At 48.0% G+C, this 16,417-nt stretch overlaps 1 protein-coding gene across 1 annotated transcript in view; it reads left to right on the top strand.

Annotated features, from left to right (window-relative positions):
• The first annotated feature begins 515 nt into the window (after positions 1 to 515).
• Positions 516 to 16,417, top strand: part of TBX1 (T-box transcription factor 1) — a 37,460-nt gene continuing 21,558 nt past the window's right edge. Inside the window, exons 1-2 of the mRNA XM_089489860.1 lie at positions 516 to 1,348; positions 11,703 to 11,804. Of these exons, the coding sequence (XP_089345986.1) occupies positions 783 to 1,348; positions 11,703 to 11,804 (668 nt within the window). The 5' untranslated portion in view covers positions 516 to 782. The remainder of the gene's footprint in view (positions 1,349 to 11,702; positions 11,805 to 16,417) is intronic.

The following is a 16,417-nucleotide window of genomic DNA, read 5'->3' as shown; positions in this document are numbered from 1 at the left end:
CGGGAGAGGAGACAAGAGAGCTAGCGGGGAGCGCGCGCGCGCCCATGCCCCGCCCTTCAACAATGCTGTATCCAGTCAGTGCGCGTGAGCGCAGAAGGGAGGAGCCAGGAGGAGGGGAGCGAGTAGGGAAGCCCCGCCTTTTCCCCAGCCTCCCTCACTTTATTCCCTCAAGTCCAGTCAGTCAGTCAGTCGAGCGCGCGCGGAGTGCGGAGAGCTCGCGCCAACCCGCCGAACCCCTTCTTTGCCTCTGAGGCGAGAAAAGCGGGGAGGGGGCGAGAGAGAGAGAAAGCGCGCACGCGCGTAGGGCCATAAAAAAGGGCGGGAGACCGAGGGGCCACTATTTTCCCCCTCGGCGTCGCGCTATAAAAGGGAAGCCGAGGCGCGAGGGCAAAGAAGGGCGGGCGGCCGCCCTCAGCGTGAGGGGAAAAAAGAAAGCCTAGAGTGAGAGAAAAGGAAGCTTTAAGTGAAGGGAAAAGAAGCTCTGAGGGGGGAAAGAAGACCGGAGTGGGGGGAAAGGAAGCCTAGATTGCGGGGGGAAAGAAGCCTAGAGTGAAGGGAAAAGACGCCTTGAGTGAAGAGAAGTCCTAAATGAGGGGCAAGAAAGCCTAGAGTGAAGGGAAAAGAAACTCTGAGTGAAGAGAGGGGGAAAAGAAGCCTTGACTGAGGAGAAGAGCCTTGAGTGAAGGGGAAAAGAAGCCTTGCCTCCCCGCTCTTTCTTTCCCTCTACTCACTTTTTCTCTCCCTTCCTTCCTTCCTTCCTCTTCTCTTTTCCCGTTCGCGGCATGATTTCAGCCATCTCCAGCCCGTGGCTGACGCAGCTCTCGCACTTCTGCGACGTTGCCGCCTTCACGGCCAACAGCCTCAGCAGCCTGAACGCGGCGGCGGCGGCGGCGGCCACGACGGGGGGCTACCACCACCTTTCCCCGTCGCCGGGGGACCCCTACGGCCCTCCCGAGCCGCCCCACTACGAGCCCTGCTCGGCCCAGGCCCAGCAGCAACACCCGCCGCCTCCTCCGCCTCAGCAACCGCCGCCTCACCACCACGCCAGCCAGCAACAAGCCCAACAACAACAACAACCGCCTCCGCAACAGCAGCAGCAGCAGCAGCCGCCGCACGGTTATTCCTTCCCGGGAGGCTCCGGGTCGAACCCTCCGCCGGCTGGCTCCGACGACGCCCCCGAAAGAGGAGGAGGAGGAGGAGGCGGAGGAGGCTCGGGCTCGGCTTCGTCCAAGGCGCCCGTCAAGAAGAACCCCAAAGTGGCCAACGTCAACGTCCAGCTGGAGATGAAGGCCCTCTGGGACGAGTTCAACCAACTGGGCACCGAGATGATCGTCACCAAGGCCGGCAGGTCAGAGCGGGAAAGAGGGAAAGGCTGGATATATATATGTGTGTGTGTGTGTGGTGTTGTAGTTTTGTGCCCTCGTTTCCGACCCAAAGGCGAGATATTATTATTATTATTATTATGTGAGGGGGTTTCTTGGCAAGGTTTCGCCAAAGAGGCTGAGAGAGGATTCGAACCCTGGTCTCCAGAGTCACGCTCCAGCAGTCAAAGCACTAGGCCCACGGTGGCCCTCTCAGTCATATCTATATGCTCTGTCTGTCTCTCTGTCTATCTATCTGTATATCTGTATATCTACCTGGTAATATGTGTGTGTGTGTGTGTGAATATATAAATGTTTATATATTTATGTGTATATATTTATTTATTTGTGTGTCTCTGTGTGTGTACATATATATATATATGTGTGTGTGTGTATATAGATACAGTATATATTTATATGAATGTGTGTGTATATATATTTATCTCTCTATCTATCATCTATCTATCTATCTATCCTGTATCTACTCAACTTTAAGTTGACCTCATGTGGAGGGCAGGTTTTGGGGCCAAAATTATGGCTTTTGATATGACCCGTGGATAAGTGGAGGGTAAAACCTAGGACCACAGTTTGAAAGAAAAACAAGGTCAAAGAGTTTGACAAAATCCCAGCGATGGATGAGAGACTCGAGTGGGGTCTGTGCTTCCAGGAGAGATTATACTTTTGCCTTTCACCAAGGGATGCTTCCTTTTTTAAAAGAAGAGTGAAAGTACAGTATGAACATTGAACCACAGATAGGTCAACTCAGGGTTTGGGGGCCAATGTTTTGACTAAAATTTCTAGACTTATACATGAATATATATTTATATGTGTGTGTGTGTATATACATTTGGCCCTTCATCCATGGTTTGAAAATGTTAAAAAAAAGAAGTATAAATTTCAAATATCAAACATTGCTTTTCCATTTTTTATAAGGGACACCATTTTGCTCTGTCATTATATTTAATGGGACTTGAGCATCCACAGATTTTGTTCTCCACGGGGATCTTGGAAGCAAAGCCCAGCGTATACCAAGGGCCCAGTGTATTTCCATATGTGTGTGTGAGTGTGTGTATTTAGCCATTGTGAGCCTTCCAGTCTTTCTGATTTGTGCCTTCTGGCTGGGGTTCATGGGGTTTTCTTGGAGGTTTGCTCTTTGCCGTCCTCTGAGGCTGAGACAGTGTGACTCTGCCAAAGTAGTTTGGGATGTTCAGCTGGGAACCAAACCCGGGTGTCCAGAGTCCTAGTCCAGGCAAAGCCCCCCTGAAGAAAGCAGGCCAAGAAAACCCCGGGGCTCCCAGTCCAGGTCTGGGAAGCCAGGCTCCAAAGGGACTTCTTTGCAGTGCCGCAGCCCTGAGTTTTCCTGGCCTGGAGCCTGCTGTCTCTCCTTTTTAGGCCCCTCTCTCTTTCGCACGCTCTCTAACCCTTGGAGCACACAGCCTTTGGGGTGCATTTATGAAAAGGCCCTTCATTGCAGTAGGAAAATTGGGGGACGAAATCATGAGGTTCCCCTTGAAAGTCCTTGCTGTTTTCTGTCAGTCTGGGTAGATGGATAGGGCTGGGACGCCTTCCTCTTTGGGCCATCCGAGGCCCATCCCAGGGGTTCCCTCTGCCATGGAAACCTATTTCCTCAACTCACATCCCCTGGATGTACCTCGATCTATCTATATTCCTATCTCAGGCGCGCTGTCCTTTCCTTTCCTTTCCTTTCCTTTCCTTTCGCCTGCCGGGCCTTTCGAACTGGAACCCTTCCCAAAGGAAGGCCTCCTCCAGAAGACAAACGCCCCGAGGATCTTTCCGGGCCCTTCTCTTCCCGCCAAGTCCTTTCCCCTTTGCTTCCAGAGCTGATCAGCAGTCGCTGGGGGGCTGTTGTGAAGCGAAGGCCTTTTCCTTCCGATTCGCCAGAAGCAGCGGCGGCTCTCCCAAAAGCTTCGGAAGGCAAGAAGCCAAGGGCTCGCAATCGCCATCCTTTTTCAAAGCCCTCGGGGTCGAAGGAGGGCCACTGAGCCTGGCTTGGAGTCCAGCTCTCCGGGGATGAAGCCCTTTGGAAGAGCAGACGACAGGGAAAGCGGAGCATCTGCTCTGGCGGTGGAAAGAAAGACTTCAGGCCCCTTTCTGCAGCCCGATCCTCTCCCAATTTCTTCCAGGGTCGGAGGCCAGATCCTCGGAAACCCAAGGCAGAGAGGATCCGCCGGGAGACCTCTTGATCTGCCCTGGCTCCAGGCGAGGAGGAGGAGGAGGAGGAGGAGGAGGAGGGACTCGGGCAAAGCAGAGTTTGGGGAGAGCTTTCTCCTTCTCTGCCAGAGAGAGCCCCGGGGCCACACGAAACTCCCCTCCCTAGGCTTCCTTAGGGCCTTCTTCCCTTGCCCTTCTTGGACTCCTCTGCATTGCTTTTCCGAATTCGTTTCCCCCGAAGGACGCGCACTCCCAGGCCTGGCTTCTCTCTCCTCCGCTTCAGAAGGACCTGCATTTCGTCGTCTCAGCCTGCGAGGGAATCCTGGCCATTGTAGTTGACGGGGGACCCAGGGCTCTCGGACCCTGGCAAAAGCACAGGGGCCCCGATTCTCTAGCCCTGAGCCAGGGCAGTCCGAGCGGCCTCCAACCGGATTCCTTGCACCATGGCTTTGGGAATTGCAGTGTATTGTGGCACTAGAGCTCTCTCCCCGTCTCTCCCAAAGCACTTCAAGCAAGCTCCGACGGGAGTCTTTCTGCAGAGTGTTTTGGACCGAAGAAAGCCTCCGAAGCCCCTTTTCACGAATGGAGTTGATTGAATTGGTTCTTCCCAGTTCGATTCGGCAACTTCAGCGAAGGAGGCTTGGTTGGCTTGGATCTTTGGCTGCGCTCTTTGCCATTCCGGCCCCGATCCAGGGCCCTTAACCGGGATTCCTAGGACGAATCCCTCTTGAATGGGACCCTTGGAAAGCCAAGAAAGCCAAGTCCCTTTGGGCTCCGGGCTGGAGAGCGATCCTCGGCCTCTTCTCCGAAGAGAAGGCGGCAGCAGCATTTCAAAAGCGGCCCACTCTTCCAGGGCCTCTGCTTTCAGTCATTTCTGTTGCTTTCAAGGGAAGCTCTGGGTTTTGTCCCAGTCTGAACAACCCTCTTTGTGTGTGTCTTGACATCGCCAAAAGGAAAGGGAAAGAAGGGAAAGAGAAAGAAATCGGGCGAGAAGGTTGTTAATATTGATTTCCAACTGGAGAAAATAATAGCATCCCGAGCTTCATCTGTTTTCCTGTCTCCCAGAGAAAAAGAAGCAAAATTAAAATGAAATTAAAATTGAAACCGGTGAAAATGAAAAGAAAATTATAATTATAATTGAAAGGAAGTGAAAATTAAAATCGGTGAAAATTAAAAGAAAATTAAAATTATCATTAAAATCAGTCAAAACTAAAATGAAATTATCCTGATCATTAAAATAAAATGAAAATGAAAACCAGTGAAAATTAAAATTATCATGATCATTAAAACCAATGAAAATGAAATTAGAATTGGAATTAAAATGAAAGAACATGAAAACTAAATTAAAATGATAATTAAAATCAGCTAAAATTGAAATTAAATTAAAAGTAGAATAAACAGAAAATTAAAATTAAATGAAATTAAAATTAAACTATAGTGTTTGATCCTTTTTTAAGGAGGGGAGAGATAAGGTATATATTGAGGTATTTTAATCTCTGTGCGCCGCTTTGACAAAGAGCGGGATAGAAATAAAAGTTTTATTACAGTATTTATTTTTTAAATTAAAATTAAATTACAATTAAATTAAACGTGGATTTTTCTTTTGAAAAGCCCCTTTTCAATAGCGGACCGCAGGGAAAAGGGGGGCATCTGCTCCGGGTGAGGTATAATTGAAAGAAATGTTTTTAATGTATTAGAAATGTTAATTAATTGATTGATAAATTAATTAATTTTATTGTTGCTCTTTATACCCGCGGGGGGTGGAGAGAAAGGCGGATATAAGAACATTAGTTAGTTAGTTCATTTCGTTTCCTCGAAGCCCCAAACCAGAGCTCCTTCCTCTTCTTCGTCTTCTTCTGGGTGGCAAACACACAGCAGAAATAATCCACTTTGAGACCGCTTGAACTGCTCTGGCTCACTGCGAGGCGATCCTGACAATAAACTCCAACTCCCAAGATCCCCTGAGACTGAGCCCAGGCCATTAAGGCGGTCTCAAACTGGATTATTGCTGCCGTGGGTCTCAAACTGCTTCATTTATCGACTCCTCTCATTTATTATTATGTATGATTTTCTATGTCTCTTGTTATTATTTTGTAGAACGTTATGCTCTTTTATGGAGCCTTAGGTATAGCGCTATAGAAACCAATAATAATAATAATAATAATAATAATAATAATAATAATAATAATAATAATAATAGTGTGGGTTTGGGGTCCAAAGCTCACCGCAGAAATAATCCAGGTTGACCCCCCTTTCGCTGCCAGGGCTCACTCAGGGCGAGGGGATTTTTGGGATTGAGGCTTGCTGGAGCACTAGAGCTCTCTGACAGGGAAGGCTCCATGTCTGGCAAACACTACAGCTCCCAGCATTTCTTGGCTTGAAGTGCCCCAGGCGCCGGGCTAGGGACATTCTGGGAGTTGTAGTCAGGGCAGCTTTCACTGCCGGAGAGAAAACTACACATCCCAGGATCCCATCGCAGCGGGAAAGCTGTACTTTCTCTCCAAGTACAGCCAATGCCCCTGGCACTGAAAGAGCTCGGCTGGGCTTGGAGGCTTTTTGGGCCTCCAGCCGGGGTCAGGAGGGAGGAGAAGCCCCAGAGAAGCCCTTGCCTTCGGTCCCCCCTTCTCCTTCTCCTTCTTCTTCTCCTTCTTCTTCTCCTCCTCCTTCTTCTTCTTCTCCTTCTTCTTCTCCTTCTTCTTCTTCTTTTAACCCGGATCGTTTCGACAGAAGGACTCCTCCAGGCGAAACCAAACCCTTCCCCGGTTCGCTTACTCTCTCTTCGCTGCTGAGAACCATCAGGAGCCCCGCCAGTCTCCCCCACTATTTCTCGATTTCGATGTCGAGTTCATTGCGGGGAAATCCCAGGCGATCTCTGCCGGCCTTCGCTGGTCCTCCTCCTCTTTCTCAGCCCGCTGCCCAGGAAGGCTTTGTGCAGAAGCACCTGTCGACCGACACAAATCAAATGCAAGGAAAGGAGCCCTTTCAAGGCTCCGGCTTCGCCTAGTAGTCCGTGTGCCTCTCCAGAGCCCAGGAGGCAAGGCTGCACTCCTGGAACCACTGCTTGCTTGCTTGCTTGCTTTCTTTCATTCATTCATTCATTCATTTTTGTTTTGTTTTGTTTTGTTTTGTTGTGATCCCGCCTTTCTCCCAAAGCGAGGCCCCAGGCGGCTGACAACACATACAAAACACACGGGGACAATTCAAACCGTGCGATTAAAATCGAGTGGAGCAGCAGAGGCCTTTCCCTCCTCTCTCCGTCCTCGGATGGCAGGGCCTGGCCTTCCTCTTCGCCAGCTGTCGCTTTCCTTTAGAGACAGTCGCCTTGCGCTTGCTTTGGCTCTTGGGCTTTTCTGGCTGGTTTGTGTTCGAATCGTAGTTTTGAGTCTGAAGGTCCATTTCTGTGCAGAAGGTCCATTCATGTCATTGCAAAACTCCGGATCGCTCTTGTCGCTAGGGTCCCAAACACCCTGCGGGAATCATCCGCTTTGAGATCGCTTCAACTGGCCTGGCTCCAGGCTGTTCGAGAGCTCTGGGGCCACAAGGAACGACTTTTCTCAGCGGTCTCAACGTGGATTCTTTCCCGCCGCGTGTTTGGGACCTAGATGTCTTTGCCAAAGCCTCCTTGGCTCCCCTGTCCTTGGCCCTGAAGGCCTTTCAGACGCAGCAGCCCCGGAATGCACCAAAGGCAATCCCAATGCAGAAAAAGAAGGCCCTGCAGAGGGTCAGGTCGAATGGGCTTTGGGGCGAAGTGGGCTTCCAGCAGAGTCAATGGTGGCTGTCGCTTTTCGACAGTCAAGGGAAAAGATAAGAAATTGCGAGTTGAATGCGATCAATTGCCACTTGAGTCGGAAGTAACTGAAATCAAGAAAGAAAATAGTTACAGCAAAGCTTCCTGCCATTTGCAAAGCGATACCTGCCTCCTGAAAAGGAAAGTCGATTATTATCTCTGTATTCACGATCAAGAGATCGGACGTAAACCCCTTTTCTGGATGATCGCAGATGCAAATAATAATAATAATAATAATAATAATAATAATAATAATAATAATTTGCATCCGCGGTCGTCCCCCAGAACCTTCGATTATTATTATTATTATTATTATTATTATTATAAAAATGGAGGAGGGTTTGGAAATAGTGGCTGCATCCAGATTTTGAAGGGTTACCCAGGTCCCCAACCCACTGCAGAAATGATCCAGTTTGAGACCGCTTCAACTGCCCTGGCTCAAGGCCAGGGAAGCCTGGGATCCGGAGTGTCTGTGAGACCCTCAAAGCGGGGTTGTTAGAAATAGTATAGAAACCGTCTAGACATGTCCTTGCCATTGTGGTTGCTATTTGTGTGGATGGAGCCTTAGAGATGGTTCTGGGGGGCATTGGGGGACTTGGACTGGGATCCCCCCGAAAATAGAGTCGAATAAGAGTCGGCTAAGGCTGCATCCACGCTGGAGAAACAACCCGCTTTGGCACCGTCTCTTGCTTTTTCCTAGCGAGGCTGGGAAAGGGATCTGTAGTACGAAAACTAAAAAGGCGGCATTTTTTTTTTTTTAAAGGAGAGTAAATCAATATAATGAAAGAAATACAACAATATTTTTTTGGACAGTCCTCGAGCGCAAGAGAGAAAGAGCGAAAGAGAGAAAGAGAGCTGGTTTCAAAACCGGTCCCTCCGAAATCTCAATGGGATTTCCTCTTGAGGAAGTCTGCTGGGACTCTCAGCTCTCTCCTTCCATATTATTATTATTATTATTATTATTATTATTATTATTATTATTATTATTATTATTATCCTGCCTTCCTCCCAGTACAGGGACTCAAGGCAGCTTACAAAATCTAAAACAGTCCATGTTAAAACGCTATAACTATGCAACAATGTGAGGGCTTTATCCCGCGATAAAGCCCTCATTCTTTGTAGCAGCTAAGGGAGGACAATCGTGTGGGTAATTTAAGTTTCCCAAGGCTTCAGTCCTTGCTAAGGAAATGAAAATATTGAACTATCCAAAAATGTCCAAGGTAAGCCTGTTGGGTCTCGCTTTCAACCGGCAGAGCAGCAGAAATGTGCCTTTGTCTCACTCTGCTTCCCTAAGAACTCCAAAAACAACCAAGACAAGCAGCTTCTAGTTCAAGCAAAAGTTTACTAAATGGCTTTAATCTATATATTGACACAAAAGGCGATATCCTCATCTCGCTAGTGAAGGGTTCAGGTAAAAAGGCATCTTTCTCGAAGACAGTCCAGTCGGAAATCTTTCAGAGAAAGGAGATGCCACCTAAATGAGAAAGAGGGGGGGGGGACAGCTTTTTGTAGGTTTTTCGGGCTCTGGGGCTGTGTTCTGGAAGAGTTTCTTCTGTGAAGATGCTGCCGAAATCTCAGGAAGAAACTCTTCAGGAGCATGGCCCCATAACCCAAAAACCCCCCACAAAAAAAACGAGAGAGAGGAGTTTGCATGCAGGAAATCCCTATCTATCTATAAAAGGCTATATCCTAATCTAGCTAGTAAAGAGATCTTGTATCTTGTACTCTTGAGAGATCTTGTAGCACCTTTGAGACTCACCGAAAGAAAGAAGTTGGCAGCAGGAGCCCCTTTGGGACTAAGAGAGACTCTCTCAAAGATGTCCTACTGAACCGCTGGTCCTCCATCTTCCTCCTCTCTTGGCTTTCTTGGCAAAGATGGCCAGGGTTCACTCGCGAGATGAGGATATCGCCTTTTATGTCAATGTATAGATTCAAGCTATTTAGTAAACTTTTGTTTGAACTACAAGCCACTTGTGTGGGTTGTTTTTGGAGTTCTTAGGGAAGCATTCTGCTGGTTTCAAGCGAGACCCTGACAGCTTAGCTTTGACATTTTTGGATATTTCAATATTTTCGTTTCCTTACCAAAGGCTGAAGAAACCTAAATGATCTGCTTTCGTAGCTCCTGCTGCCAATTTCTTTCTTTCAGTGAGTCTCAAAGGTGCCACAAGATCTCTCTACATACCGATTCTGCAGACTAACATGGCGATGGCGGAATCTTTCTCTCGCCACCTTTCCAAAGACAGTTCAAAGTGGAGGAAGATGGAAAACACGCAGCTCAGGAGAAAACCATTGAGAGAGGAGGGCTGTCGGTCCCAAAGGGGGAGCGACCTAAATGACCTGGTTAGTTTGAATGAGAAAGAGACAGAGAGAGAGAGAGAGGAGTTTGCATGCAGGAATTCCCTATCTAAGGAGGGGGAAAGAGAATGCACCAAGCTTCCAACAAATTGCTCGAGTCAGGACAGATCGGAGAAAATGAAACGGAAATGAAAGGAGGGAATAAAGCCGGGGTTTGTCTATGTATGTGTATGTGTACATATATACTCATGTATAAGTCTAGAAATGTAGGTTAAAAAATGGACTCAAAAACCTGAGCCGACTTATCCACGGGTCAATGTAAGTGCTGTACTTGAACGCATATATATATATATGTGTGTGTATACATATCCATCCCCTGGTGAAAAGGCAAGAGTTTAATCTGCCCTGGAAGTCTTGACCCCCTTCGACTCTCTCATCCCTTCGCCTTTAGCATGAGTACTAATAGTTATTTTGGAATTTCATAAGTTCTTTGGCATTGTTTTCCTTTGCTTCGACATTTACATTCTTCATTACATGCGCCTCGGTTTTACACTCGACTGATCCAATTTTGTCAGTCCTTTGGCATCATTTTCTTCGCTTCATCCTTTAAATCCTTTGTTGCACGCCCCTAACTTTTACCCTCGACTTATCCGTGGGTCGTAGCAAAATCCACAATTTGGGCCCCAAAACTGGCCCTTGACTTATATATGAGGTTGACTTATAGTCGTATGTGAAAGAAATCCCTGTCCTTAAATAGCTCTCTCTCTAGATGGCTGAATGTAACTGGATAGATAGATAGATAGATAGATAGATAGATAGATAGATAGATAGATATGACTAGATATAGCGAGATATTAGAGTGGACGCTCTTGGTTTTGCAAAGCTGGCTTCTTCTCGTCTTTCTTTGCGTGCCAAGGTGCCAACCTTGGCCAGCAGTTGCAAAGGCATCCTCTGCTGCTGGGTCCGACCTCAGATTGTGTTTGTGTGTTGTGTGTTGTGTGTGTGTTGTGTGTGGCCCTCCTCGCCATTTGGGGGCCTTAGCCCCCTAGAATGTATTGCCCCCCCCCCCCAAAAAAAAAAACCAGAGCAAGAAATCTCCCTGAGGAAATATCTTAGTCTCAGTGGGGAGCTAGTGGTTTGAGCTTGGACTCTGGAGACCTGGGTTCGAATCCTGGCCTGGCCCTGGAAACTGACATTGGGGCAAGCATCACTCTCTCAGCCTCAGAGGATGGCCACAGCAAGACCCCCTCTGGAGGAACTTGCCCAGCCTCAGAGGATGGCGAAAGGTCAGGAACAAACTCTTCTAACCACATGGCCGAACCCCCCCCCCCACACACACACACAAATACTATAGAATCATAGACTCGTAGAGTTGGAAGAGACCCCAAGGGCCATCCAGTCCAACCCCATTCTGCCATGCAGGAAATCCCAATCAAAGCATCCCCCTCCATGATAGTTTCCTCTTAGGAGTCGGAAACGATTTGAAGGCACCCAACAAGAACCCAGAGGACACGTCCTGGAGGCAGGGTGACCCCCCTCCGGCCCCACTGCCAAGGAGGACAAGGCACTCCCGAATGGAGGACATTCCGAAACAAGGTGGGGCAGGGTCAGCCTCACAGCTCAGGACACTCAGCCCTGCTTCTTAGCCCTGCCCCAAATGGAGGAGCTTTGGAAATGCCTCCTGGAGAGGAGGCGCAAATGGAGGACATGCCCTGGAAAAGGAGGACGCCTGGTCCCCTTGGCTGGGAGAGGGATGAAAGAGGGATGAAAGGGGCAGGGATGCCACTGCTGGCCACTCTCTCTTCATTTGGTCCAGTCTGTTCCTGGGTGGCGATGGGAAGCCCTCGGTCGTGGGGCTGGATTGCAACTCCCAGCCTTCCTCGCCCCTGGCTGGAGGAGATGGGTCTTGCGATCCCGCCCTCCTAGCCCTGCAATCCGAAGGCCTGGTTCAAGGCATGTCTCAGCCGGGAGGCGAGTTGGAAAGGCTGCCTCCGCACTGCAGCAACGGATCCGCTTGGGACTCTGGGAATGGCCGCTTGCTTTGCCATCTCTCCCTTCTTCCCCTCACTCTCCCCTTTCGCTTCCAGGAGGATGTTCCCCACTTTCCAGGTGAAGATTTTCGGGATGGATCCGATGGCCGACTATATGCTCCTGATGGACTTCGTCCCGGTGGACGACAAGCGATACCGGCAAGTCTCCCGCCTCCGCTTTCCTTTCGGAGCAGGTTGCCTTGGGAGGAAGACCCCTTGGAGGCCAAAGAAACGGGGCCCTGCTCTGTTATCGCCGTGGTCCCTTTAAGGGCTCTTGGACTCCAGCTCCCAGAATCCCAGGCTATTGGCCAACAGGGCTGAGGCTCCTGGGAGCTGAAGTCCAACATCTCTGAAAGGGGACCACTGCCTTAGCAGGTGCTTAGTTCCCTAGGAAGCCTATAGAGATGTAAAAGCTGTTGCTATTGCTATTCCATATTCTCTGCTGGGGAGATCTAGTACAGCCAGCCCTCTGGATCCATGGGTTTGCTGGGTTGTTTTTCTTTTACCCACGGATCCAAGCATCTGCGGCTGGCAGATCCTTTTAACATTTTTAATACGTTCCCCCAAAATGAACCTTGATTTCTGGCCTTTTATATAAGGGACACAGATGGAGCAGCCCTGCTGGCCCCTACACACACACACATGCGCGCACACACACACACATCAAGTGGGCCCTTGTTATCTGCTGAGGCATGGTTCCGGGACCCCCATGGATCACAAAATCTGTGGATGCTCAAGCCCCTTTAAATGCAGTGGCATAGTAAAATGGTGTCCCTTATATAAAATGGACGTTCAAGGTTTGCTAGTTGGGATTTATACTTTGGGGGAATATCTGCAAGCTGCGGATGCTTGAATTCGTGGATAAAAAAATCCGTGGATAAGGAGGTCTGACTGTGTGTGTGTGTGTGTGTGTGTGTGGTGGGCACCAGCTTGGGGAAGGCAGCAGGCTCCTTACCAATCGGCCCAGTGCCCTCAGCATGGACCACACAAGGGATCCCCAAGGGTCACCTAGTCCAACCCCCCTTCAGTGTGGGAATTCTAGTGTAATCGCTAGGATTGCACTAAGCCTAGTTTTTACCACTCCAGACAAAGGAGTTTTGGGGGACTCTGGGTGTCTGTCCCTCCTGGCTGGGGATTCTGGGAGCTGTGGTCCCCCCAAAGGTCACTTTTCCAAGCTCTTCTTCTCTTCTTGCGTTCCCCTTTGCCACCCAGCTTCTGGGCCCTTTTTCTCTAGGCATAGGCTTTTTCTCACCTGGGACTGAAAGAGAAGCATTTCTCCATCAGATCCAAGACGCCTGGATAAAAAAACAACCCCACAAAACCTCAACCCTCTCTGACTGGCGTTGGTGCCAAAGATGTAAATATTTAGACAGATCTCCAGCTTCATTTCAGGACTGGCTTGTCAAAGGCAAATGGGATATAGAGCACCCAGTGGAGCAGGTCTTCTTTGCTCTCGCCGCTCTGTTTCTTCTTGTTTTGCGCCAGTGATGTTTTTGTTCAAAGCTGACTGTTCAAGAAACAGATCCAACCACAGACTGGTCTGAAGCTCCGCTCTTGGATCCACGGCTGCATCCACACTGCAGAAATAATCCAATTTGACACTGCTTTAAACTGCCCTGGCTCCATGCTGCGGAACTACACAAAGTGTAGTTTGCTGTGGCCCCAGAGCACTTTGAGAGAGAAGGCTAACTATCTCACAAAACTATAGTTCTCAGAATTTCATAGCATTCAGCCATGACAGTTAAAGTGGTGTCAAGCTGCATGATTTCGACAGTGTGGAGGCACCCCATAGGATTGAAGAATTGAAGCAATTTGACACCATTTCAACTTGTCAGGGCTCTATGTGTTGGAATCTTGGGATTTGTAGTTTGGCGAGGTGTTCAGCCAAGTTTGTCAGAGAGCTCTCAAAACCACAGATCCCAGGATTCCACAGGATAGAGTCGTGGTAGTTAAAGTGGCGTCAATTGCTTTAATTCTGCCGTGTGGATACACTCATGGTCCTCAGGTGGTCGCTGTCCATGTTGTTGGATAGCAACTCCCAGCATTCCTCACCATTGACTTTGCTGGTTAGGAGGCTGATGGGACTAACAGTTCAACCACATCTGGAGCGATGCATGTTTTCAACTCTGATATTGAGGCAGGTGAAGCTACTTTTGCAGGTATCTTTTCACTGGGTGTGTATAATGCAAACTTTGAGAAAGTGGCTTTGTGGACTGCAGTGTAAGGGCCCTGCTGAGTGGGGGATTCTGGGACTTGTGTATCCTTAAAATAACCTCAAGCTTTGGAGTCATGGCTTTGAGGGCCCAGGATGAGCAAGTAGTTCTGAAATGGGACATGCTGCTTTTCTTGCCATCCGTCCAGCAGTCCATGCTGGTGTTTCTTTTTAAAACCCTTTTGTCATTGGGTTTGCTTTTGTTCTGTGTGGCACAGTGGCTGGAGCAAGGGTTCAAGTCCCCACTGAGTCACCTTGGGACCATCACATACACTCCTACCTCAGTGGAGGAGAGCCCTGTAGGCCACACTGAAGAAAGCAGGTTATAAATGCAAGACATGTTTTATACCTGGTGCTGTGGGGACATAGTTCTACAGACGTCTAGTTTCACAGCCTCTGAAGTCTGGTTTCTAGAGACGAGAAACAACGGAAATAAATAAACAATTTCCGTGTGGCTTTGTGTTGGTTGTGCGCCTCCAAGACATGTAAGGTTTTCTTGGCAAGATTTGCTCAGAGGGGGGCTTGCCTTTGCCCTTCCTTGAGGCTGAGAGTGTGTGGCTTGCCTATGGTCACCCAGTGGGTTTCCATGACTGAGTCAGGGATTCAAAACACGGTCTCCCAGAGTCTTAGACTCAAACTGCAAGACCACTCTGGCTCTGTATGCATCCTTGGTCCAAACCACACTGCAGAAATCATCCAGTTTGAGACTGCTTTAACTGCCCTGGCTGTTTATTGTAGTTTATTGGGGCACCAGAGCTCTCTGACAGAGAAGACTCAGTGTCTCACAAAACTACAAGTCCCTAGCCTTGAGCCAAGGCAGTTAAAGGGCTCTCAAACTGGTTTATTTCTGCAGTGTGTTTTGGACCTTTGTCAAACAAACAAACAAACAAATACCATTGAATGCATTGGGCTTTACCTCTGACAGAACTTGAGCACCAGTGTTGTGTAGAGGTTTGAATATTGCCCTAGGATTCTGGGAGACTAGGGCTCAGACCCCGCCACAGAAAACCCTCTGGGTGACTGGTACTGGTAAACCCCTTCTGATGCTTACAAACCCATTATAGGTTTGCTGTAGGGTCACTCTAAGGCACCCAACAACAACAACAGACATGCATAGGATTGTGGTATATGCCGGGTTTTGTTTTTCCCTGCTTTAGATTTATAGTTTAGTGACTACTAGCCATGCCTTTACTGCCAAAACACCCTAAGAACTTCAGTGAACAACAACACAGTCAAAATACTCTGCCTGCCAATTCTTATCTCTTCTCATTTTATGTTAAGCTACTGCTGGCAAATAGCTACAAGACACCCCTCTCCGTCCCCAAAGATGAGTTCTGATATAAGATCTCTTTTACATAAAATAGTTCTTTCCTCCTTCTGGCACATTTAGCTAGAAAGAGGAAAAACTCCCCAGTTTGGATGAATCAGGGATGTGACCCAGATCGTAACTGATTAATCCGTGTAGTAAAAGTTATAGTACAGTTTATTTGGGACAACCACATCCAGGTTATAGCCATAATGTTGCCATCTTACAAAAACAATTCAAGCCTTTTAAGCTTTTAAAAGTTAGAGTACAGTTTATTTGGGACAACCATATCCAGGTTCTAGCCATAACGTTGCTGTCTTGCAAAAACAATTCAAGCCTTTTAAGCTTTTACGATCATATGTTTATATAAAACATATAAAACAATAAATGTTTAAATGGAAATGACAATTTTTTTCATACCAAGCACATCATAATGTTACATAATCCACTCGAATGTAAATATATTGACCACATATTTAGTAAAGGTTCTAGCACAAAGCACGTTGGTGAAGATGTTCAGAGGAACGGAGAGAATTTGTTTCTTCTTGTTGTTGTTGTGTACCCTTCAGCCTTTCTCCTCTTTCGAAGGCCAGAGCTGTGCCTGACATTCAGCCTGCCCTACACTCCCTAAAGGTCTTGCAGTAGAGGACATTTTATAATTGCCTGCGTTGAAGCAAAATTCAACTACCACCCAAGTACACAACTACCACCCAACTACCACCCAAGTAAACTTCTGCATGTCAGGGGTGCGGAGCTTCAGTGTGCCCTTTGTCTCTCAGACAGCTACATTTCTTAGGTTGGCCCTGCTAGATGCTGTTCAGTAGAGAGCACTTTTTATGCTCATACATCATAAGACTCCCAGTGACGGGAGATTTCTCTCACAAATCAGAGGGATGAAATACTTACACCTGCAATTAAAACAATATTCGTTCTTTACAAATCCACCGTGTTGCTTCTTGCAAGTGGCGAAGCACCCTTTTAATTATTCAGAAGGTTTTCCCCCCATGAATTGAGCTGTCCTCTGAGCTCAGCCCAGAATAACATTCTCTCTCCCCTGAGTAACTGATCCCCAAGATTACCATCTTCACATGGGAATGGGAATTATTTCAATTACAGTAGTCCCTCCACATTTGCTGGGGTTAGGGGTGAAGGACCCCCCTAAATAATAATAAAAAAAGTATTCTTTTACCTGAGAGAAGACCTCTTCAGGGATCTCCAGGTCCTCTATGGTCAGCATCTGCCAGAAGTTGATCA

The sequence above is a fragment of the Sceloporus occidentalis genome, unplaced genomic scaffold (genome assembly GCF_023333645.1).
Source record: "Sceloporus occidentalis isolate IW3139 unplaced genomic scaffold, rSceOcc1.0.p SCAF_41, whole genome shotgun sequence".
Classification (NCBI taxonomy): Eukaryota; Metazoa; Chordata; class Lepidosauria; order Squamata; family Phrynosomatidae; genus Sceloporus; species Sceloporus occidentalis.
Note: the sequence above shows the minus strand (reverse complement) of the source record. Positions and strands in the feature narration are given on the sequence as shown.